The sequence below is a fragment of the Scomber japonicus genome, chromosome 20, assembly GCF_027409825.1.
Source record: "Scomber japonicus isolate fScoJap1 chromosome 20, fScoJap1.pri, whole genome shotgun sequence".
Lineage (NCBI taxonomy): Eukaryota > Metazoa > Chordata > Actinopteri > Scombriformes > Scombridae > Scomber > Scomber japonicus.
In genome coordinates, this window is record NC_070597.1 from 19,748,547 (window position 1) to 19,774,745 (window position 26,199).

A 26,199-nucleotide genomic window follows, 5' to 3' on the forward strand; every position below is an offset into this window, starting at 1 on the left:
AAGAAATGGTTGTAGGGAAAGAGGGTGTGTGCGTGTGTGTGTGTGTGTGTGTGTGTGTGTGTGTGTGTGTGTGTGTGTGTGTGTGTGTGTGTTTCGTCTACTGCCGTCCTTGAGGGTTAGACATTCAGGACATTTTTGGAATGTGAACTAATTTTGGTTGTAAACATTTATATTTAAAGCAACAATTTATTGATGACTAAATACCGCTGATCATTGGCAGCGAGAGTAACTAAATAAAAGATGCTGTGTGAGAAATTGATACCATACTTATACTGAGAATTGGGAAAAGGAGGGCTGGACAATTTGAGGGAAATATTTCATTATAATATGTCTAACCTGTATGCAAATGCAATTTAAACGTATTCTGTGGAGTTTTCTTGTAAACAAAAAGGTTATTTTTAATATTCAGTGTTTCACCTTGAAATATTGCATCCTTCAAGCTTAAAAAGGTCTGTTGAATGTTTTCCCTTCCTCATAAAATATTTGAAAAGTCACTTTATGCAATATTTTAAAATATGCATTGTTTATATAAACTGATCAGCCAAAATCAAAACCACTGACAGGCAAAGTGACTAACATTAATTATTTAATTAAAATGGCATTAAAATGGTCAAGGAGTGGCATATATTAAGCAGCAAGTGAACAGTCTGCTCTTGAAGTTGAGAGGGAGGGTAAAGTTTTAAATGAGTCTGTCGAAGGAGAAATACTTGCTCGGCATCTTTGCTGCGTAAACTGCATCCTTCGTCTAGTTGATATGGGAACAGCTACAATGTGTTTTTAAAAATAATATTCAAACATGGTGTTTTATTTACTGGTGGTTGCTACTGGTACATCTTGTCTGCCCATGTAAATGTTTTTCATCTGACTGACGATCCCTAATGCTGCCAGCTCTGCACTTTATAGCTCAGTCAGCTGTGTTAGTGTCACTGACTGATAGGACAACCTTGCTTAAAAACGGCCTGTCTGACAGTGACATGATAAGATCAGCTAGATCCTTTATCTAGAGAAAGACTCACCTCTCTGTTGGTGACACAGTCAACACTACAACTCCATTTTCAAATGAAATCAAACTTATAGCAGAGGTGTTGCTAAGTAAACTAGACTGTCTCTACCTGCTTAGTCATCATATCCACAATAACTAATGACTGGTTTGTTCTTGTGTGTAAAAATGTTATGAAAGCACATCTGTCACAATATTGATACTGAGGAGTTCAGACAATAATAATATAATATTTGATTTTGGAAATGCAATAATAAATGGTTTGACAACAAAAACATTGAGGCTTTTGCAGATTACCCATACAGATGTTTTGAGGTGGCATGTCCATACCAACATGGATGAAGATTGTTACATGTGTTGATTTTACAAGTTGGGAGTGGGAATGTGGGCTGGTATGTGTCAACATGTGAGCAAGACTCTTACATTATCATGTTATATTTAGAGGCGTTTGTGAGTAAGGGTCCTCCTGCTAGCTGAGTTTCTGTGTGAGTAACTAAGTGAGCAGCAGCTTGTTTTAGCCCACTCCCCTCTATTGGAGTCTACGTCAGCTGAAATCTATCTATGGAGGCTCGCTCATCCTCTGCCACCCCCATATACAGCCGGGCTGAAGACACACACACACACGCAAACACACACACGCAAACACACACACGCAAACACACACACGCACACGCTACTTCCTTGGGTTTGAATGCTGCTCTGCTATAAAAGTACAATTACTGGGAAAAGCACTAAAATAAGCAGCTGACTGGCGGCATCTTCCTTAAACAGCGGGACCATCTGGTGCTGGAGATAAACATTTAACCTGAAAAATGGCTGTTCCCTGCAAAGTGATCCCTGTCAAAGTTAGTGCAGATTAAACTTCTCAATTCATTCAACAGCGGTATGGTACTTCAGCTATGTGTCAGTCAACCGAATTAACAGTCCTTTTAAATGTCACCTATCAATGTCTGATTTTATGTCAGGCTTTCTGACTCCTAATTCACCCTTAGTGCCAGAGAATCACAAAGAATTGTGAGAAACATAGCAACCGATGCCAGTAGCCTCTTCCACTGAATGATGCTGACAGCTTCCAGCCCTCATTCAGTGGCTAGCTGCTCCTTCAGTGGTATTTATAGCCGCTATTGATCGAGACAGATTTGGCTGAGAAGGAAAAGCAGCACTTGAGATTTAGCGGGTGACTATAGAATAGGCTTTGTGTGTCCGTGTGTGTGTGTGTGTGGAAATGCACATTGCATGTCACGGTCACCGGCAGGGAGAGCGAGGCAGTCGTGAAGCCATCACTACCTCTCTTGCCATTTCCACTCCATTAAAATGTGAACATGGGAACATGTGAATCATCACATATTAAAAAACCCATAAGCTGCTCCACAGTCCTCTTAAAACTCCAAACCCATCAGCTTTAGCAGTTCCTTCTTACTTAACGTGAGTCACTTAACTTGTACTCGATCAATCCTTGCTGGTGGCTTGACTTACTGTAGGAGGCTACCATCTGAAAACAGACCTGCTGGGTCTTTCTGTTTAGACTGTTGAAGGATGACTAATCCTCTATTTAAAGGCCTCAGGACTCAACTAAAGACTTCTGGCATACCAGCAATCAATTGTAGATGGTGAGGTGATGTAATTCACTTTCAGGAAAACTGTGGGTGGTCACTTACTGGGAGGAGGTGTATGTGCAGAGGGGTTCAAAAGTCTGAAACCACTTGTCAGGAGACTTCTATTTTACATTTGCACCAAATTAGATGGTGAAACAGTATGAACATTTCATATCACGATTATCACAGTTATCAGTAATATCGTGGTATTGTTCAAATGAGCTGAAAATGTTCAAAAAGTACTGATACACACACATTATTTCACCAAGTTTTATATTGAAAAGAACCCCAAAAAATCACAGCACTATACACTTTTGTTTGCATAAATATTACAATAATAACATTGCCAATACTTTTGTAAAAGATGAAAATGAAAATCATCAATCATCAAATGTGTATTAACAATAAAGATGGCACCATGCAGCCATGAGAGATAACTCCTTTTTGCACTGCAGCAAACAGAAATGACTGTCTCATCTGCTGTACTGCATTCATCTTCACATTAAAAACAAAATTCAAATAAAAACAGCAATAGTAAAATTATTCAAATGAAAGTAGAACATGTGATTGTATAGGTGTGGGTGTGTGCGTAAGTGTATGTTTGTATGGGGGATATTGATTTTCACATCAGTATTTTCTCCTCTGAGTGATAAATACAACATGGATACATGGACATTGGACAACAATACATTGGAAAAAGCACTTACAAAACAGCGGTTCAATGTTCTTCTAAGCATCTTTTGTAACATTTTATAAAGTAACATTATAATAATTTGCTACCCCTAAATCTCTCTGCCAAATTACCTCTGCCAGTGAAAAATGTATGAGGATTATCTGAAGACTGACGAGTTGAGTAAGAGTGGACCAGTGACTTTGCTTAGGAACATTCCCTTCACTTGAATGTATTGTATGAATAAAAACACATACTGGTAAAAGTAAGACTCCAATTTTTTTCCCATTGAGATTGATCATTGATAAAATAGTTTATTTAATCTGAACCATGCAGTGTAGGCAGTTAAACCAATATTAGTATCCTTAATCAGTAAACTGAAATTTGAATGAGTAAGAACTAGTGTTGTGTCATCTGCAAACATTATAGGAAAAAGGAGATTTCAAACATTAGATGAATCATTTATATAGATGTTGAATCCCACAGAGTAGTCTGCCTTTGTTGGAATAGCAGCCATTAACACAACCAGTCTTCTGCTGGAGACATAATCTTTTAACTATTTGTACGTTGTATCATACAAACTTTTTACAACTTTTCCAATAAAATATGATTAACTGTATTAAAGGCTTTGTAAGGGTCTATGAAAACACTACAAGTAAATTCATTATGATCAAGTACAGATGTAACTTTTGATTTTTCCAGAAGCCACACTGGTGTTTGTAAAGGAATGAATTTGAATATAGATGATATATAATCATTTTATATACCATTTTTCTAATATCTTTGAAGTTGCTTAATTTTCTGAGTTGTGTAGATTGATGAATAAGAGGGAGAAAGTAACTAGAGTAAAAAATAATGAGAAAATCCCCAATAACAGTATCTAATTTATTTTTAACAAGGTTTATAGTGTATTCACCTAAACTATATTTGAGTTTATCCTCACTGTTTATCAGGTTAAGAGAACTTGACAAACTTTCATTAAAATCTTTCATGACAAAGTCAGTTGGGAGATACATAATACCAGCAATAACATTCCTCCCACCAGAGACACCAGAGAGCTCTAAAAAAAGCACCTCAGCCCTATCTGACTTCAGCGAGAACTCATCCCTAATTCTAAATTCATAGACACACAATAAACAGAGATATTCCACCTCCAGATCTATTCTCTCTTGTGTACCTAATTTAATTTAAGTAATTTCAAGATTTCTCTAGAGTCCTCGGTAAGCCATGTTTCTAATAAAGCAATAATGGAAAAATCATGTTTGAATGAAGATAAGTAATGAATGAATTTGTTGTAGTTGCTGGGGAAACTTTTTATACTCAGATGAAAAGTAGAGAATCAGGAGGCATGGAAACAGTCATTCAACTACAAAGGCATCATGATGAAAAATATTTGGTCTGGTTCAACATTAAAATAGTAAGAGTCAATTATAGATGGATCAATTGGCTTAAAGATCTGGCCTTTAACATCAAGCAAATTTTGAGTTAGAGTTTTTCTGATGATGACATTGGCTTCCCAGTCCTAAGAGCCAAGGTTTTTTCACTGAATAGTTTTCTCACTTTCTTCAAATTCAGACACCTTTACTTCCCAGACTCTTCAATGTCATCTATAACAATGTGATGGTGTCTGTACTGACCTATCTTGTCTTGATTGAAATTGAACTTTTGCAAATTTTGTCCTTTCATCATCGTTCTTGGACCAAGTTTTACATTTTAAAATCGTCAAATTCCCTTTGAGTCATATATAGACTGACCTTGAGATCATAGAATTGCTTTTGACAGATCATCAATTCTCCTGTTTGAAGAACCAACTATAACCTGCCCACAAGTTTCAGAGCTTTTTTCCTGTTGTCTTTTTACTGATACAATTCACGCAATTGAACCACTGTGACATATTCCTCAGTGGTATTGTTAAAAGCTTTGGGTGGCATGGTTTTGTCTTCAGCCTTCAAGGCCTACGAGGTCCAAACTTAAGCTAGATACCAAGCCAGAAACATTCACAACATACTGTCCACAGTTTATCGTAGAGAGATTAGAACTCAGCAACAGAAATTGAGCTCTACGCCGGATTCCTCAGATAGTCAGAAAGAAAACCAGCTACACGTTTAAAGAAACACAGCCATCTTTCTCCTGCATCTCCGAGAGATACAACTCAAGGAAATCTGACCTCTTGTACAAAGGAGTTAAAATCGTCAAAACCACGAATTTGTTTAAATTTGATTGCCGACATGTGATTGGTACAGAATCTTACATTTTTCTTTTCCTCACACTTTCTGATTATTTTTAAGTTTATGTGAAAGTATTAGAGCTATCATGTTTGGTTTCATATTTTTGGACCCCACTGCATGTGTGATTTAAGGAAAGAAATGTAACATTGCACAATGACTCTGCAAGGGGAGCAGATCCTTATGTTGTTCTGACATTCATCCATTCTCTAGCACTTTTAATCATGAGCTGTCTGAACTGGATGTAGAGACTTTGACACTGAAAGTTGCACATATATAGTTCCTTTTCCTGTCTGGGTAAGGCACTTGTCATTAGTTTGTGTAGGGGTAATTACTGTGATTATGTGTAAAACAGTGATGCAGCTACTGTAGGTATAGGAGGCACAGCCCAGCACAATCATCAACAACAAAGCAGCCCTAATCACAGCCGTGAAGATCCTCAGGCTGTTATAGCTTTTACATGATGTTTACTGATGTTGTGTGCTGACTGAAAAGTATTTCTGTTTAAATTCATAAATAGACAGGATAATGACAAATAGAGGGAAAGCAAAATAAATAAAAAAGGGCTTGTTTCCATAGCCACTAAAGCACTGTTGACTACTAATACTCTGACAAAGCCAGACTCTCACAGCTTCCATAGTGCTGTTTCTCCCTTAAAAGCTCTAAAAAACCATCTGCTCACTACCTACTTAGCATCACACAGCAAAAAACACAGTTAGCAACTAGCTGGTGAACTTAAGCAATGTCTCGACCACAGGAACAAAGGGGAGGATGCACATTTCTCTTTGTTTGTTAACGTTAAAAGTAAAGTCAGGCAGTTTTGTCGGCTTCCTGACTCATTCTAAAAAAGAACAAGAGAAAAACAAAGACAGTGCGAGCAAACTGAGACCACCAGCTAGCAAGAAAGCCATTGCTAGTGCCTTGCAAAAGATGTCTGCTGTGAAAAAGCTCTATTCAAATGGCTTGGATGACCACAGACACAACAGGCTATCAAAATATGCATTTTGGAAGATGTCCCACAGCACAAAACAGCCATTGTATTACTGTGGGGGTTGATATGTTGATGATCAATACTAATAACACAACTATTATAATGTGTATTATGTCAAGCAATTACACCTCTGGCTCTACCGGCACTCCACTTTGAAATAATTCCTTTCAAAAACACCAGCCTGCTACTCTCATTTTCAGCTGCTGAAGATTGGGGAAGTGTCATCCAAATAACGTTTGTCCTCAGGCTGAAGATTAAAAGCATTTACAGGATATGAGGTATATTACCACTTCACTAAATGGTTCTGCTAGATTTCTTTCAAATATTAAGGCTCTTTACGTGTATCTTCAGCTAAAGTGACTTCAATTTACTGAATGTTGTTTAAAGGCACCTGCAAATTATGGTACATCTACAAACTGATGCTGATATTTCAAGGTTGCAAAAACAATTATGAAAGACATTAAAGCCCCTGCAGAGCTACAGAAGGTGCCTTCACATTTCAGACTTTATGTGTGGTGATGTATTTGGTGTTTACATTTTTTCAGGAACATTTTTGTAAGAACATTCAGCAATCATTGGTGGAGAAATATTGTGTGTATTTCAAAACCAGCTCTGATTTGTAACTTCTTTAATGAAAAGTTATCAATCAGACACAGACAGCAGTTGAACGTGTGTTCTGTTACTATTAGTGGGGTTTTCTTTACCTGGCCAGCGCCTGGACCTTAGCTGTATGTCTCTCCTCCAGCTCCGCCAGCTTTTTCTTCAGCAGCTCAGTTTCTTGCCTCAGGCCTGCTGAGTGCTCCATCTCCCCATCCAGCAGGCTGCGAAGAGACCTGCCAAATACATCAAGTAGATCACATGTCACAGATCACGTGAGTACATACTACACAATGCAGTTTTCTGTTCTAAAAAAACTCAAGTGTATCTTCTTATATGGACTTAATCATCTGTATTTAGACATACTGAATGTTCTTGTTATGTTATTTTCCTATACAGCAAACATTACAAAGTCTCTTCAGTTACAGAAACAACTTATAAACTGAGTTGCCTTCAGCTCTGATATAAAAACCCTTAATAAATCCCTATCTGTGACTGTGTTGCTGTTGAGTCAATGTCTGAGTACAAATCACAGTTTATCACAAAAATCAATAGTACTGCTTGGAAGAAGATTCACATTTAAATATGATCTTATCAGAACATAATCCTGAATTCTATCAAACTGTGTTTTGCAGATTGCTCAACAATTCTCTTTAGCAGCTGTTACATCAGTGTAAATCACAGCCCCGGGTGACTTATAGCTAGAATCTAAACAGGCTGTGGCTCAAGTCAGCACAAAAACGTCTCCCGTCTCTGGATAAAAAGTAAACAAGCTGACACCATTTGAACAGAAGGTCATCCAATATCTTCTGTCAGTCTGAGTGTGCGTGTGTGTGCGCGTGTGTGTGTGTGTGTGTTTGGGGGTTTGCCAGCAGCAGATAAGGAGGATATATCCCAACGTACGTGTTTTGTTCCTCTAGTTCATCCTTCCTGTTCATCATGGCTACAATGGCCTGGCGCAGCTCCACTGCAGAAGAGAGAGAGAGATCAAAGTGAGTTATCTGCACTGAGACTACTTTAAATACATAAAACACACACACAGACATAACACACTGAAATATGCACAAACTAATAATCTACGATCTTCAGACGTGGAGATGACAGAAACCTGCTTTCACTCCATGCTTGCTGGCTCAATGCTGCGCTGTTGTTCCATCCCAAAGATGAACTGCTTCAATAAAATCAGGCTTGTATACAGAATAATATCTATCTGACGTAGAGAGAAGTTTATCGTTAAAACATAATTTTTAGGAAGCTACTATAAAACATTGAAGAAAGAAATTAATCCAAAATAAATGTAGTGTATTAGGAGGAAAACACTACAGTAGTTTAACTCATATTTAATGTATCAAGAAAATATGAAAGTAATCTGTACTTGGCCATTACGATATGATTCAGCTATTTGCTATAATGTGTCTGGTGCAACAAAGACACACTCTAAATGTCAACTTAAAAACACAATTACTATTTGATCTGTCAAATAAATAATCTAGCTGTCATTTGCTGTAGAGCTATTAGAAAACCTGAAGTAATATTATCCATGTTGTGCTACTCATGTGATCAGCAGGATCATAAGGAGCTGTATCCTCCTTCATCCTCAGTCCAAACCCTCTATAATTATCACTATTATCACTGTCAGCATGAAAAGAAAAGCATTATTTTCCTCCTGCTGGTCACTTCAGCTGATCCAGCTCAGTTCAAACCAGCTGGATTTTTAGACATTACAAGCCACAGTAGATGGTAAAGACCGTTAAATCTATAAATGTACTGTATTTCTTTATTCAAATGATTATCCAGCTTTAGAACATATCTTCAGATTTCACTATCATACACCTCTGATATGCTAGTCAGTGAGGAAGTTCCACCCAAGTCCTGAGTAATGTTTCAAATGTTGCTTCAAATCTGTTCTTGTAGATGTATCTGACTTTACCTTGGTGAAGTGAGCTGATATTGCTTTAAAATACAGGACTGTCAGCAAATGGTTCATCAAAACTGTGTCTCAGAAGATGTCTTATACGCTTATCTGGTTACTGAATACTGTCATGTTGAAAAGGTACAATATGTGTAGTTATCATTAGTAGTAGTTAAGTTAGCAAAAGAATAGTTCGACATTTTAGGAAATACAATCTTTTTGGCGAGGTTGCTGAGAGTTAGATGAAAAAAATTGATACCACTTTCATGTCTGTATGGTAAATATGGAGCTACTACAGCTAGCAGCTGGTTAGCTTAGCTTACCAGTTATCCCAGCTAGCGCCCTGTTAGCTACAAGGCATCATTGTTGTGGCAAAAAGTATTCAAAAAGTTGCTACGCATGGCCAAGAAATATCGGTCACATAACCCCCTTCAAGCCCCAATGTGTCATTTTTAGTGCTAAGCCAAGCTAACCGGCATTTACCATTCAAAGACAAGAGAGTGATATCAATCTTCTTATACAATTCTCTGCAAGAAAGCAATATCCATATTTTCTAAAATATTGAACTACTCCTCTACAGAAGGTGCTTTTTTAATCCCTGAGAAGACTAACAAAGAGATAAAATTCTGAAAGTTTGATTTTGTTCTCAATGTGCGTTAACACGAGCTCATCAACATTTTGATTTTACACGGATAATTGGCATCCCTTAAAATGTGTGCTGAAACAGTTAGCCAATTGATCAACAACTATTTTAGCAAATCAATCAATTAATTAATCTAGGGATTTCCTGTTACCAGGTGCTCAAAAGTGCTACTCTACTGCTTTTCTTTTGTTTTTCATGAATGTAAATGGAATATATTTGGGTTTTGGACTGTTGGCTGGATACCTGGTCACCTTGGTCTCTATCACAAATGACTAGACAAAACTTCCAATCAATATAACAGAAATAATAATGATAGATTAATCAATAATGAAAATTATTTTTGGTTGCCTTAATTCTCATTATTTAAAATGATAGTGGATCAAATTTGAACAACATATCAGTAATTCCAGTCGGAAATTGTCTGTATCATTTTCAGCCTTAATAGCATCAGTCAGTCGATCTGTATCAGCCACCGCCAACGTCTGGCAGCAATCAGCTGCTGGGTGATGCTAATCTCACATCCTGATGTTAAGGACAGATTTGGGCTTAGCTGTGTGGTGGCACAGTGACTCATCGCCATAGTTACGCTTGGAGGTGCACATGAAGGTTTCAAAGCCCTTAACTACGGCATTTCCAAAAATAACAACCATGAGACAAGGAGTTAATCTACCCTGCACTTTGCATTATACACACACACACGCGCACACATGCACACAGAGAGACCACAACCCTATTCTCATAACTAATGTAGGGTGTCGATGTAGCCCCAGACACAAGTAGGTCTCCTCCAGCCCCAAGCTAAGTGCCTGGTTGGGGAGGGGTTGGGGAGAAGAAAGAGGAGGAGTGTGGTGAAGAGCACAACAGAGAGCAGAGTAGAAAAGAGGAAGTCTATTATCTCTGTGGCTCCTTTCTCCACATCAGCAGGCCAGAAATAAAAGTGACCTTTAGTCCGACCACACGTTCACAGCGGGTGCCACAGACGAGCCATTAGGGACTTCAGTCAAGCCAGACGCCCCTCAGTCGTCACATGAGGACAAATTATAGCACAACACAAGTGTGTGTCTTTGCGTGTGTGAATGCATGTGTGTGTGTGCCTTTGAGTTCATACATGTAAGAGCCACCTTTTACAGGGAAAGAAGTGTGTGTGTGTGTGTGTGTACGCGAGTGTACGTGAATATGAGCGTGCACGTGTATGTGTGTATGTGTGTGTGTGTGTGTGTGTGTGTATGAGTTGCTCCACCGGAACCCTACACACTCTTGCTCAATTGTTCCAATAATAGATGCATTAGCAGAGAGCTAGGCCATGTAATCGAGGTGCCTTGTGAATTATAGACTCCATACTCTCCAATCAATGGACTGCTTGGCCTCACACGCTGTCAGATCTGGATGGAAACCACTGACTGAGTGCTCGAGCTACACACTTCTACTGCCGCCTCTCAACAGCATTTTCCTCTCCCACAAACACACACGTATACAGACACACACATACACACACCTGTGGGGGGATGTAAAAATCCATCAAGCTTTGTATTCACCTGCATGTTTCACAAAGCCTTTATCATGAGAATGGCAAACACTGTCATTAACTGTTTTTACTAGTTCTTTACCACCAAACACACACATGACGTAAGAATGAACAAAAGGAGAAATGTTCCTTTTCATAAAACATCTTATTATTTTTGTGTCAGCATATGAACCATTCAAATACTTTGATTTCTGACTTAACTGACAAGCTAATGGGAACTCACATAGCTTCTTTTAAAAAAATCAAGTCAAAATTGAAGCAACAGAGGCCAAAATATCCTGAGTTTCAGTCTGTAGTATGAAGCTCCAAAATTGCTGCATCCTACATTTCCCATACTACAACTGAACTGCATCTTTTATTAAACCCCATAGTTCCTCCTAAACGCTACCTTCTTTCAAACCCCACACCTTCAATTTTTAACCTCAAGTCGAGATAATTCATAAAAGATTTTAAAAAATGATTTGCACTCGTCCTTCTGAGTAAAAAGAACTTCTTGTAAAATGTGAGAATTCGTGAGAAATACTGCTTAAGCTGCACATAAGACCGCTGCTAATTGTGTTTAACTTGCTCAAATGGACAAAATCTACATTATGGAAATCAGTGAGCAAGATATTCTTACAAAATCATCAGTTTTGTGATGTTGAAGTACAATTTTTTCTTCCAAATCACTTTCCCTCAACCTTCTTCATCTTCTCCATCTTCTCCTTCTTCCCTTGTGGTTTCCTACTTTTTCCAACTTTACACAACCCTCAGAAGAAGGCGTCTGTACTTGTTGATGCAGGTTAAATGAGTAGGCGTGGAGAGCAAAAAGCAATGGAGCCAGTGATATCGAGAGCAAGAGAGCAAGCTTTTCCAGTCGAGGAAAAGTCACGGCGTTTTGCTCGAAATGCAAAAATATGTTTTGGCTGCTTTGCATTTTGGTCCATTGAGCCAACAGTAGGCGTTGAAATTGGTATCTCTGCCTCTGCCGTGATGGATTTCTTCTTTTGTGTGATTGTTGAATGTGAGGGAGTCTGCAGAGGAGCTCATGCTGTTTGAAATTTAGGGGCTGACACTAAAAAACCCCAATGATGTCACAGATTTTTTAGGGTGGAATCGTCTTTTTTTGCCTTCTCCTACTCCTTTACGTCATTTTAAGGCCTCATGAAGCTCCAAACTTCAAAGATTATTTTCTCTGCCTCTGCACCAGCCATTCTTTTAAATCATCAGCTCTCTTTGTGACCTCTTCCAGTAAAAGGTCAGGGGGCAGCTCAATCCCAGTGCTTACAGCCAGCTCCGCTCACCTTTCCTCCCTTCTGTCCCTTCCCTCCTCCTCTTCCTCCTTCAAACACACTCACACAAGCAGAATCCAGGTGTGAGGGTCTCTCAACTCTGGCTATCTCCTGGGCAACGAGCTGACTATCAACCGCTCTCCAGGACTCACACATCAAATGCTCATCAAGTGCTTTTTTTTTTTTTTTTTTTCAATATCAAATTTTTCATCCACATCTGAAATCAGGCATTCACACACAAGCTGACTTTGTGTCACACTCTCCCTTTTTCTTCAGACAAGCAAAAGCTTTTGAAGGCAGCAGAGTGTGTGAGTATGAGTGTGAGCGTGTGTGTAAAATGTCCATTCTCTGGAGCAACAGTGCCACCTGGTGGATCATATGATATAAGGACGCAGAAGGGAACTTTCTCTTTTCACAGGACTCCCCTGATAGCAATTAGATTACTGTAACTGCAAAGAAATACTTTGAGAAATACTTTGCCACATTTAATTTTTTACAGACTGAAGCTTTGGTTGCATTTCCTGACATGTCTGGACTTCTCAAGATTACACTCCAAGATTAGATTGGGTCTGCTGATAAAACCTCAAGAGGAACTGGATGTTCATTTAACAGGAACAGTGATTTTTGCTATCAAACAAAGTGCTTTTAAAGTTGAATTTGTTTTATCCTCTGCATGATAGAGAAATTAACCTTGTACTGTAACTGTATTAGGCCCTGATTGATTCTTGATACCTGACTCAATTCTTGCAAAACATTTTTAACCAATAGAAAACTGCTACCTTGACTTGTCTTTTAAATATCTGACTCAAATTTGGCTGGACTGTCACTCACATATTACCCAATGTTTGTGCACTGCCATGATGACAGCTCACATCTGTATAATCCATGCTGATTCATACCTCAGGAACAGGTTTGAGAGCAATCTGAACAAGACAAACGAGCGAGAGTAAGAAATAGTGAGAGACAGACACATGGAAACACAAAGAAACACTCACCCTCTGTCATAGACTCTGGCAGACCAGATGTTGGCAGCGGGCTGGTGAGTGGAGCAGACTGCATCGGTGGACTGGACTCCATACTGAAACGCATGAGGAGAGCAAACTTTGAACATCTGAGTTCTTTCGCTATTTATTCTTGAAAAAGAAAGTTTCAGCTACAAGTGAAAGCATGGTGCCTAGAGTTGCACTGTGACTAACAACCAATTGATGTCAGTTACTCCACATAGCAAATTATTTAGACCACGACACATCACACACGACTGAAACAGCTGCTTACTTGAATGGGAGCCGCGATGCGCCGCCCTCGCAGTTTCCCACCGGTCCTGTTGACTCACACTGAGCAGGAAATGCAGCGGTGTCTTCTACTGAGCTCACTGAGACAAAATGGAAGTGAAAGTGACGGTGCAGAGTAACACAGAAAGTCCCTACATGATATCAGACGGGCAACTGATGCCTAAACTGAAGCCAATAACCGCAAGATACACAAACAAAACACAAAAGAATCTTAATGCACATCTGGCTCGCTAAGCTGCCATTGTAAAAACCTTTCAATGCTGTCTTTATTCATATTTTTATACAACATACGTGTATTGTATTATGTAATGCAAGTGAGAATCAGTGCATCAGACAGATTAGAGACAGGTTTGGTATCAGGAAGTGTTTTTAATGTGTCTATCTTCCTTGTAGATGCAGGAGTCTTTTAAATCTAATGTTTTGGGTGTGTGTAGTACCTGGCTGAGGGTCTTCAGGGTTCAGGGGGATGAGAATGTCTGAGCTTCTGTGGTCAGTCATCACCTGTACAGGGCTCCATGTAGACACGCTGGGTAGACTCCCCACCACCACCCTAAAAAACAAGACAATTTCAATCTCAGTCAGTTTGGTTGTCTACTTTGCCAGGTGCAATCAGTCCCGTTCTGCTCCACCAATCACGTTTCGGATTGAAGCTTGAACTGGAAACATTCAGTCAAGTTTTTAGTATTACCTATCAAAGTTTGAGAGATTTTGGGAGACGTTTTAATGAATTAAGGAGGAAACTGAGACTAATTTGACAACTTGAGATAAAGAAATATTTGAGAAACAAAAATATGAGTACTTCTCAATTCTAAAAGTTGATTTCAAAAGCATTTTATGAACAATCTCCAAGTGTAATATGTTCTGTACTTGTATTTGTTAGCACCATGTGAAACCATTTTCCCCAAGTTATAAAAAACATTTAGTCATTTTACGAAGCTGTTAAAAAATAATATGTTTCATAAGCACTTGCCCTCCTGTGATGTTTAGTTTTTATTGTTTTATCGTTTGTTTATCTGACTTCTGTGTTTGCCCTTTGATCAGTTTCACTGTTTTTATATGTTTATATCTATTTTTTTTTAATTTTTCAGTTCCTTGTAACTACTTATGGGGCCCCATCTTGCGGTTGGCGCACAGCGAAGGCATGGCGCATGTGTCTTTGTTGGTTTCCATCGACACAGTTGTCATTTTCTCGCCCTGCGCCCATGTTGTCTAAATAGCAAATGCACCTGCACCAGACTGTGTGCCTGTGGGCGTGTTGGTCTCAAAATGAGGTGTGGTCAGGTGCATTGGTGGTGCGTTGCGATTGCGCTACTGACCAAAAAAAACAGGTCTAAAGTCACTGGTGCATATGTCACTGTTATTTAAGGGGCGAATTATCAAGAGTCCAAAATGCTCTATATAGGTGGGTGCGCTGCGCATACACTGTGCTACACACACGGATGTGCAGCAGCACACAAACATGCAAAACATTACAAATAAAAGGACCACAATGTGAATTCATATTATAATGTACATCAACATAATAAAAACACATCATATTAGTTAGTCATAATATTTATCAGATTAAAATTAATTGTAAAAAATAACAAATTAAATGAAAATTAGCCTTCCACTGTTTGTATTTTTTTGGGGGGGGGGATCAGCACCTTGGAGAGTGCCGCTGCGGACAGTCCTAACAACCTATGAAAGTCTGTAGCCTCTGATGCTGCACAGAGCACAGTGCCATTACGCACAGTCACTCACTGTTTATTAAATCAGCTGATGACACCAGGCTGCTGCAGTATAACTACACACACCTCTACACTCATCACACTGGTTAGTTATAACTACACACACCTCTCCACTCATCACACTGGTTGGTTATATCTCCATATTCTTCCTTTATATGAATTAAATGTGAGGTTAGCAGCTCATCAGCCAACTTTCCTTTCAGCAAAAGTAACTCATGTTATATTATTGAAACGCATTGCTGAGTAAATGAGCTGTTATAATAGCAATCCGCCAATGTGACAGCGCTCCTGGATTTTAAAGGGAATGGGAGATGACACTCTGATTGGTTTACTTTGTGTTACGCACTTGCACCACGCACTTCATGCCATCCGCTATAGATCGTTAAAATGGGGCCCTTTATGTTTTCTGTAACATTGAGCTGACTCACTGATCAAGGCTGATCCTCTCCTCCTCCTGTGTTTGTGCTCTGGGTTTGTACATCTCCTCTTCTTCCTCCTCCTCCTCATTGTCTAAACTCTTGCTGTCTGGCAGAGGAGGTGTGGGTGTGGGCGTAGGCGGTGTACGAGAAGGATGGGGCGACCCCACCCAGCTGACTATGCCCGGCTCGACCAGCCCGTTCTGAGCCGGCGAATCGGAGAGGGCCGGCTCCAGAGGGTCTATTCCCTCCTCCACGCTGCTCTGAGCTGGAGCGGTTTGGCTCTTCCTCATTGCGGCCATCTTCTGGGAGTCATCCTCTCCCTCCTCTTCGTCCTCCGCCCCTCCGTCAAGATCATCATCAAAGGAAATTATGTTGGTGATCTTCTTTTTCCTCCGGCGCTCTTTCCTCAGCCCGGAGTCTGGGTGGAAAAAAAAAAAAGATTAAAAAAAGACTGAACAAAAAGCTCAATCTCTTGAATAAAGTGCAACTCAGATTAATTCAGACTAGACTCACTCTCTCTAAATGTCAATGCAGCAAAGTTTAGAATTGGTGACATCAGGGCTTTAACTTTTTTTTTTCCAATTAGGTCTCGAAAAGTGCAATTCTATTTGTGTAATATATGCTTCCGCTCTCTCTTCGTTTTCAGAGTCAAAAGAGCCTGGATGTGCTTTAGGGACTCGTCTACCACTGAATAATCTCAATGGCTCTTCTCACCTTGGCCAGCCAACTTAGAATTTCATTTACATTCATTCTAGAGGAAAGTTACACATCACACAGTTAAATTTAAATTCACTCATCCCACTGAGCAGAACATAAGGGGAAGAAAAACGCTGTGAGTTGTCCCGATGGGACGGACCGGGACAGACGACTAAATGAGGTCAAACAAGAAGGCCGACATTTTGGACGTTTATTCATTTCATGGGGGATTTCATCACTGCTGCACCATTCTGCTACAGACGACTTGCGGTACATCCACTAGATTTCTTGTACCACTGCCTTCATTATGCACGCTTAAACTGAACCATATGTTTGTGCTGGTTCTGTAATACCTTTGTGACATTTGCTGAAACTAAATATACAATGTGCTTCAGTACTAAAATACATCATATATCAATATGCTGTCATATAGTTGGACTAAATAACACAAACACTTTATAATGCAGCAAAATAGGCCCACAGTGAAGCAGATATAACATTAGTGAAATTCATAACTTGCTGTTTCTGATGTATCATAGATGCCAAAAATTGAATATTATGTGCAGTGGAAAGGAAAAATAACTGAAGTTGTATAACTACCTATATTAAACATAAGAAAACAGTAACAGAAAAGAGGAACAGTAACCACAAGTGAACACTCGCTGGGTGAACATCATATTAAATCAAGACAGACCAAACATGCAAGCTGCAATAGTTGTGTGTTGCATTGTATCTTTATTGTATTAGAATGGAAATAAGCTCTGTTATTCTGCCCAGCCTCAGTTTGTTGCAGAAAAACAAACAGGTCATTCTACAGAAATCTTAGTTTTGCACTTCCACAAAGTAGGAAGGCTTGTGAGAAAAAAATCTTTAGAAGTTGTCAAAAGCGAAGCAGCAGAGACCAGTATATCCTGACTTTAAGTACTGAGTCCAGATCACACACCCAAACCCTGAATTCTACAATTCCCATCATGCAACATGATCTTTCATTAAATCCTTCCTGCCTGATAAATGCTACAACCCCAGTTTATAACACAGAATTTCTGTTATAAATTCAAAGTCTCAAACCAAAATTGAAGGAAATTCCACCAATTTCCAAGTTGATTCCTAATGATGGTTCTCATGCGGGTAGTATAATATCCCTTATTTTCAGTGGGGCCTTCAATGTCAGTCAAAGGTGATCTACCAAAACTCTCTGTGTACCATGTAATGCGAGCGAAAAGGAAAAGCAGTGACAAACTAGTGAATATCGTGAATGAATATCAACACAACAGAGTGTGGAGGAGGAAGTGACTACTAGAACAACATAACAGACTCAGCCTCACACATAAACTTCAGCTGTTGAGCTTCCCTGTGATTCCACTGACAACAAACCAGATCATTTTGAGCCTCAGGTGGACAGAAAAGCTGCAGTTTTTCACCCCTTCGTGCACAATTGTTTACCAAACCAAGCTGAAATGAAGAGAGCAGTTTTTTTGACTGTCCACGGGCAGCTCTGTAGAATTATGGCTTGTGTGCTGCTTTCTGTAAGTTGGCAATGATCTACATAAGTGACTCCAGTGCATCCTTGTTTTATAATCCTGGCACACTGGTATGATTTATCCAGACTGGATGGGAAAATGTTTTTTAAAATGAAAATAAGCCTCGGTGAAGGGATCTAAAGCTGCTCTCTTTTCTTTGTCTCACTAACCTTCTTTAGCCATCTGTAAACACACTATCAGTAGTGGACTGGACGGGACCATACGCAATGCATTCTGGTTGTTGTAGGATTCCCCCTTAAGTGCAGAATGGGGAATCTACAGTCTTTTTATCAGTTCTCTTATCATAAGACGCCGATTTCAAAAAGAACTGCACATTTCTACCACATAGGTGACCTAGTTTTAAGACATCATCATATTCACAGCGTTGAGGTTTCCTTTTAAGATAACCCTTATGATAAGCCTTTATCAGTAAATGTTGGTGTTCCCTACCAGCAGAGGTGCTGCGTGGCAGGACAGGTAGTGGGTCAGAGGCTCCGTCCACTCTAGGGGTGAAGCCAGGCACCACGGCCGTGGCTGTGCTGATCTCTCGGAGCAGGGTGCTAACCCCCTGAGTTGACTCCTTCCACAAGCTGCCGATGCCCTGCGTGGACTCCTTCAGGAGGTGGGACACAGATGGGGCTCCTCCTCGTGTCACCCCACCGTTCAGGTCAGTGTTGTCAATGTTAATGGCAAACAGGATGGAGTTCAGACCTGAAGAGTGCAGCAGAAAAGAGAGAGGCAAATTTTGATTCATTACAGATCAGTCTGTTTAAAATCATATGAAGCTTTTGAACTTCAGCAAAGTGCCTGGTAAGCTTTTTCTGGGCACACACAAGGAGAGCGGGCAGCCTAAAATGAACTCAGGCTATCTGCCTGTGTATGAAAAGAGAGGCAAAAGCCTGGCATAAGATCAGTGGTACATACTCTTATTATTTTAGGGTTCATGCTCATCCAAGTTTGTGCTCATCAATAGTTCAACAGTACAAGCACAGCCATTAACGCAGATAAGGTTAGCACTTCAATCCCACCAAACACAGCTACGCTAAACAAGTAAACTGCAAAGTCAGTTTATTTAGTTGTGTAGAAGAAGAAGAAGACAAGAAGTCTCCATCCACTAGTTAAAGCCCTACACCCTTAATACATCCATGCTGCAGCCAGTGTTGTTCTCATTACACTTCAGAACAATTTTGGATGGATAAATATAGAATTAAAATGAATGTTGACTGAATTACATTAAGTTATTTTTGTTTCTGAGTCTTGATATTGTACATGCTGGCTTACTGTTAACGTTATTAGTAACCTTTTGTGGCAGGTCAAGTCTAAATGTCTGCTGTGAAAAATGACTATTAGCATGTTCTTAGTATGTCTTATTATTTTGTCTCGTTAGAAAACTAAGATCACGTTAGCATACTGTATTAGCATGCTTACAAGTAAAAAGTTCCCTTAAATAAAATTGCAAGCTAAATAAATCTTTAGCAATGTGCTAGCTAGCCTGATTAACACTTGCCACACTGCTAGCATGGCTAAATAGAGTAGGTAGGTAGGTGGAGTATGTTTATCTTTCAAACTACATTCACCTAGCACATTATTAGGAATGTACTGCAGTGCCTTAAATTGATCCTAATATTCATTAACATACATGAAGGTTGTAAAATATTAGCACTTTTCAATATATTTCACTGCAGTACACCACCACCACCTTAAACAAAGTAGAATTATCACGTTTCTGACAATGTCAACAAAAACTAAAGAAGGTATAATCTTTTAAAAGTAGAATTTATGGCAGTTGTATTGGATTGCATTAGATTTCAGTGTGTTCCTAAATAAGTGCTTGGTGTGTCAATCTAAAACACAAACTCACCTGCAGCCATTGTGGGGAGCATGCTTGCTCTCTCTTCATCAAGGATAAAAGCCCAGTCTTCATAGTAAGTGCTAGAGAAACAGAAAGAGGATGAAATCAATCTTTAATCAAGACAAGAGGAGGAAATACCAGCATACCTGAGGAAAGACCAGCTGGACAGAACATTAAGTAGAACTGAATAGATTCTGGGTGAGTCATTAAAACTAACTGAGGCTGATGTGAACCTTTTTCATTATATTATGAAAATGCAAATGTTTATTTTATCAATGAACTACAGTTGAAAAAAACCTGCTCCCATAAACCATGCAAACACACACACACACACACACTGTACTAACCCTAGACGTGGGCGGTCAGCCAGCAGCGTGTGAAGGTAGCGCTCCAGCGAGTGCTCGTTTAGGGCACAGCGCAGCCAGGCACGACCCCTACCCAGCTCTGACGAGATCTGTCGTAGGGAGTAGAACCTCTGGAGCTCGTGGCGGTTCAGATGCTCCTTCACGTAGAACCAGAAAGTCAACTCTGGTGGGGAGAGATTGGGGGGGGGGGGGGGTGGTAAAAGAGAAAGACGAGAGAGTGAGAAGAGGGAGGAGGACAAGGAATTGAGAGGCGGTCAGTAAGGTTAAATGGTAAGAGGATGTGGCATGGAGGGAGGAAGAGGAGTAGAGATAAAGATGGGGGTGAATTAGTTCAACCTCATTTGTGACAAACAACAGTTCCTGAGTTATGTAATATAGACTGAAAGGGTCAGTGAAGAGGAATCCTGAGAGTCAGCACATCTTTCTGTGTCTCATTAACAAATATCCACACTTCCTTTTACACACCTCCATCCTGACCTCCTACCTGTCACCTCTCCATATTTTATCCTCACCTCAGAGCTCACACCATTTTATTTCATATATAACATAAAACAACAAAACAAACTTCTGAGTCCTTTTTAATGTTAAGTTTTCCGAGGTGTGGTAATTATTAAGATTGTGTGTCCCGCTGCTCTTTTGCATGTGATTAGCATATAACCTCAAAACAATGTGTTGAAATGATGACTCTGGCTATTTCTGGCTTTGTCAGAGGGCTTGGCTTCATTAGGGAGCTCTAAATCCACGAGTTGAGCCACAATCCTTTCTTCTAATTGACTGTGAAATACAGGAAGCCGTCAGATATGCTAATAGTTATGAGTTGGTAGCCATTACAGAAGTCATGCATTTCTCCTCCATCTGGAATGAATAGTCGCTGGATTCTTAAATGTGACACAGTAGAAACTATTTAGTGTAATGTGAAACTAATGCTTCTCAACCAGCAGAAGAGCTCTGATGGTTGCAGCTAGAACTGAATCCTGAAGCTTTTCATATTGCACATTAGCACATGAAACCTTGTACAGTAAAATAAGGGCAAGTGGAATCTCCTTTCTTGCAAAAAATGAAAATTTTTAAAAATCTACAGTCCATTTCGCAGTGAGTATTAAAGGGTAAATCCTAGAAATAAGAAATAAAAATGGGGGAAAAGGTATTCTTTACACACTGTATGAGAAAATCCCATACTGTAAATACAATGAGTCAATATTCGCCAACACATCTGTACATCTAAAAATTATACTGAATTAAATATTCAATCTTAAGTTGTTTTTTATGGCTGCATCATTACAACAAATGTGCATTATTTTGTACCAGCTGTCATTTTATGTCCCTGTTGTTGGAGATGCCTCTGGCTGTTTGGGATCTTGACTAGAATTTCTAAAACATCTAAGTGGGTTTGGACAATGCTTGAATGCACAACATGCATTTATAATGATGGCGCATGTCATATACTTTTCGTGTGTGTGTGTGTGTGTGTGTGTGTGTGTGTGTGCAAAGTCACAGCAGGTACCACCACAGACAGACATGAAGAAAGGTTTAGAGACAGACAGGGGAGGACAGCAGAGAAAGTGAAACAAGGAAGCAGAGCCATAAGTGCCATTTTCACATGTAGGCCCCCCTAACCATCTGGTATCACAGCCAGACATGTGTGTGTGTGTGTGTGTGTGTGTGTGTGTGTGTGTGTGTGTGTGTGTGTGTGTGTGTGTGTGTGTGCGCATCTGGAAATTCTGCGTCTCAGTGCTCCCCACTGACACATCTGCTTCCCCCAGCTGAGCCAATGTACCCCATAGCAAGGTTAGTTTCCTCAGGTCTCCTTTTTCCACAGTAAACACTGGAGGCTAGTGTTACGCTGCCCCCCCCCCCCCCCCCCCCCCACCAACTTTCTTTTACCCCAGTTTAACAGTCAGCTGAGCACTGTACCTGCTTCAGTCTTGCTGCTGAAGCCCGCGGCCTGCTTCAGAGCGGCGGCGGTGAGGGCCAGACCTCTGCTCTTCCTCAGACCATGCTGCAGCACCGCTTCAAACTGGGCACAAAGACAAATGACCCTGCGGAGAGAAGGAGAGGACAGCTTAGAAAAAAATAACTCAATTATGGGTGCACAACATTTTAAACACATACATAAAATACGTAAAATACACCGTACAGTAAGATGATGATTTTACCAGCCATAAGGGAGCCATACAGTTCTCTGCTTATGAATTTGTAAGATCCATTATCAACTTTTGTTGGCTACTATGCTGAACTACTTTAACTTTGAATGCTAATTGATGTTCAAAAGCTGTAGCTACAATATTAATATGACATCTGAGCAGCACGGGATATGAAATGTTCAGATATTTATCATAGTCGGCATCAAGTTCTGATGAAACAGGGTTGCTTACATACCCAATTTTATTTCATTAACTTTAAGAAATACAAATTTTTCTTCCTGCTTAATTATTACAGGAAATAAACAGAACTCAGACCAAAGCAAACTTCAAATAATTTCATTTTAAGATAATTCTGTAGTGGAGAAATTCACTCTCAAACTGGGCATGTTGCCAGATGCCAGATAAGCACATACCGGAGAATAAAGCAGCACAGCATCAAGTGACCTGGAACTACTAACTAAACACTCTTTTGGAAGCTAAATAAACAGATATAACAATAAAAAAAAAGAATTTCTGGATAACAAGTGACTTCTCTTACCTGCTGTCTGAGTCTGTGGCAATCTCTTTTCTTCCTCCAAAGCGGATTTGGCACTGGAAAGATATGAAGGGAATGATAATAGATGCCTGTGACACACTTCTTTTTTTTCTGTGTTAGCCTGCTTAGTGCAAACTACCTGCACTTTCTTTTTTTTTTAGATTTAGAGGTCTAAAAATGCTGAACTGACACTGTATTTTCTGATGGGCTGTATTTATGATGCACTACACAAGATGTTTCTGTAATATGAGACACCCTGCAGCTTCCTCCAGCTTCCTTTAATCTTGCGTTTGAGATTTGCAAAGGAACTGCCACTTTTCATGAAGGGTTACTACAAAGAAAGTCACGGATTTTGTTCCTTGAAATGCTTCTTTTTTCACTTTTTTAAGGTTACCAAACTTCTCAGATTTGCAGCACTAGTGTCTAGGTTTTGGAGTTTATTTCCTGTTCAAAATTCAAATCTAATACATCAGCAAGTTCAGACTAGCCAGAAAACATGTAGTTTCCTCTTTCTCTCCATGGTGATGATGATATCACACAGCAAAACTACCTGTTTTAATTGTAAAGTTGCCCAAACACACATTACAGAGAAAATGAGCCTTTAATACCATTTGAATTCTTATTTTTATTTTTCCATCCAACATAACATCACTTAATCAAATAAAATATAATTTGCAAAGTTGTACACAGTGCTCTTTTCTACTTATTCCAGTGTGCTTTGATGTACTGTAGACTTTTTAGAGAAAGGAACTAGTTCTCCCAAATGTAGTGAAGAACTTACAGATTACAGTCAACTGTGCTTACCTGTTTGACAGCATCCAGCAGCCTCTCCAGGAGGTGCTGCCTCTTGGTATCACTCTGCTGAGTGCCTGAGAAGGTGACAAAAACAAGAGGACACGGCACCAATTCAGTTTGATGAAGGAATGAGAAAATGACTGTAATACAAACTGTAATTCCCCCAGTCATTGCTTGTGGTTATATTAATTATGCATGTCCAAGGGGAGAGGAAGGAAACACACAGCTGAAGAAAGTCATCCTGGGCCGCCGCTATTAGCATAAATACTCTGTGAGAGAGTGTGTTTATGAAAGAGGAATTATTTCATTCCAGCTGTCACAGCATGAAAAGTCTTCACCTGTATTCCACCGTGGCAAATAATTATACAAACAAACAAATAATAAATGGAATAAAAACACACTTAATAGCACTCGAGGAACTTTCAGTGAGCCTGGAATAGTAAACAATATGTTTAAAGTGAGGAGATGATACTTTTTGTTGTTATTAAAAAGGTACCCTGCAGAGTTATTGACCACCACTAGCAGGTTTGTTTTTATTTTATATTTTGCACACAAGAGGAAACTTTAATATTCACTTCTTCTTTCTATTATTATTCTAATATCTCAGTATCAGTTTAAATGTGACCATGTGCTGCAAAGGAACAAGAGTCTTTAGGTGATGATGATTACTAATGTGCACTGTCACTGTTAAATGAAGCAATGGATGGATAAATACAGCTGCTATGGTGTGAAGTATTCCTGCAATGTTTCTCTATAGACGTTCTATCTTTGTTACATGTATAGCATCCTTCTAAACAGCTGATGCAATTAGCCAATTAATCAATTAGTTGATCGAAAGACAGGCAATAATTAAGTTTCTGATCAATTTGGTTTAAATCATAAGTTTAAGTAATACCCCATTTTGCCATTTGAGCCTCTACAATGGGAGAATTCACTGTTTTTCTCTGCTTTAAATCACTGTAAACTGACTGGAACTTAGTTTTGGTCTGTTAAATCTAAAAAAATAAGATATCTGAAGACGTCTACTTGGGTTCTGGGAAACTGTAACGGACATTTTTCACAATCATCTGAGCTTTTATTGCTCAAACGAATAATTGATTGATTAAAAAAGTCATCCGTGATAATGGAAATAATGTATAGTTTCAAGCCTATCTTACAATTATTGTTTTCTTTGGTAAAAAGATGCATTTGTTTGTATTTGCAGTGACATACTGCTATTCTAATGCTCATCATTCAGTCATTTAGTGATATACACATTAACCCGCTGCTTTCAAGTTCCACCACAGTCATCAACTCAATGCAAAGTGGCTTTCTCGAGGGCACTTTGCACTATGAGAGAGGCTGGAGAGTCATTTTCCTCAAACAACATGTCAGCATTAGATTCAGGAAGGCAACTAACTCACTTCTATTAACAGCATCACACAAACAGGCTATCATATTAACATGCCCCTTCAAAATAAAACTGTCACAAGTTGTCACATTGGACCTGTGTAGCATGTGGTGGAGTGTTGGGACAGTTATGCATTGGACAGGTTTACATAAAGTGTTCAAACCTATGAGAAAGTGCATTTTAAAAGGTGTTGATTGGCTTTAAATTAGCATTATTAACATACCTTCACTAAGATTTGGTCATTAGCTGTATATTAACACAGGCTGCACTACCATTAGCTTTTAACCAGTCTGCAGAAATCACCTAACTAACTGTGTGAAGCCATTAACAAGCCCCTGAATCTCCTCTTGCATGCTTGATTTGCTATTTTCTATGTGTGTATGGCTGAGTTGCAAACATAACAACAATGAAGCAACACACAAACTCACCGTTCATTCTGACAGCCCAGCTCCGTTAGCACTGACATCCAAGCTCACCAGTTCACCAGCGATATCATTCATCCCCTCTCTTTTGTAGCTTTTTAACCGTTGACATCAGAGCCTTAGCGAAGGACCGGGCCCATGCTGCCTCTGTGGCCGAGCTGGACCCACCCAACCGCGGCGTGAGGGCTGATGCTCACTCGGTGTACACAGAGGCCTGCCGGTGTGAGTCTACCACAGTGTGACATGTAAGAGTTGTACACAGACTGGTGAGCAGCTGATCTGCACTGTGCACAGGCCGGAGAGTGATTTTAAAGTCATGAAGTCAGTTGTCTACAGTGTTGAGAAAAAGAAATGAAGTGTTATCAGTTAGGACCCTGTGACACTGCGAAAAAGGGAAACGGAGTACTGACTGATCCGTATCCAGGTCACATGACACAACACACAGCTGTCATATGATCAGGAAGTCCTTCCGGGACTTGTAGTCCTACGCGAAAGGTGTTATGGGACTACAAAGGTATCATTTTCAGGATGGCAAGTAATGTAAGCCTCAGATGGAGAAAGTGATATTGACTTAACTTCATTTATTGTCCAGAAGGAAGGGCTTCTTTTT

General features: G+C 39.6%; 1 protein-coding gene across 1 annotated transcript in view; it reads right to left on the bottom strand.

Moving 5' to 3' along the window:
- Positions 1-25,956, bottom strand: part of snx29 (sorting nexin 29) — a 141,358-nt gene extending 115,402 nt beyond the window's left edge. Inside the window, exons 1-13 of the mRNA XM_053340905.1 lie at positions 25,596-25,956; positions 23,787-23,851; positions 22,986-23,038; positions 22,218-22,342; positions 20,286-20,466; positions 19,948-20,018; positions 18,537-18,797; positions 15,880-16,288; positions 14,159-14,271; positions 13,705-13,801; positions 13,425-13,507; positions 7,982-8,045; positions 7,186-7,314 (exon numbers count right to left, since the gene is read on the bottom strand). Of these exons, the coding sequence (XP_053196880.1) occupies positions 7,186-7,314; positions 7,982-8,045; positions 13,425-13,507; positions 13,705-13,801; positions 14,159-14,271; positions 15,880-16,288; positions 18,537-18,797; positions 19,948-20,018; positions 20,286-20,466; positions 22,218-22,342; positions 22,986-23,038; positions 23,787-23,851; positions 25,596-25,602 (1,658 nt within the window). The 5' untranslated portion in view covers positions 25,603-25,956. The remainder of the gene's footprint in view (positions 1-7,185; positions 7,315-7,981; positions 8,046-13,424; positions 13,508-13,704; positions 13,802-14,158; positions 14,272-15,879; positions 16,289-18,536; positions 18,798-19,947; positions 20,019-20,285; positions 20,467-22,217; positions 22,343-22,985; positions 23,039-23,786; positions 23,852-25,595) is intronic.
- Positions 25,957-26,199: the final 243 nt, after the last annotated feature.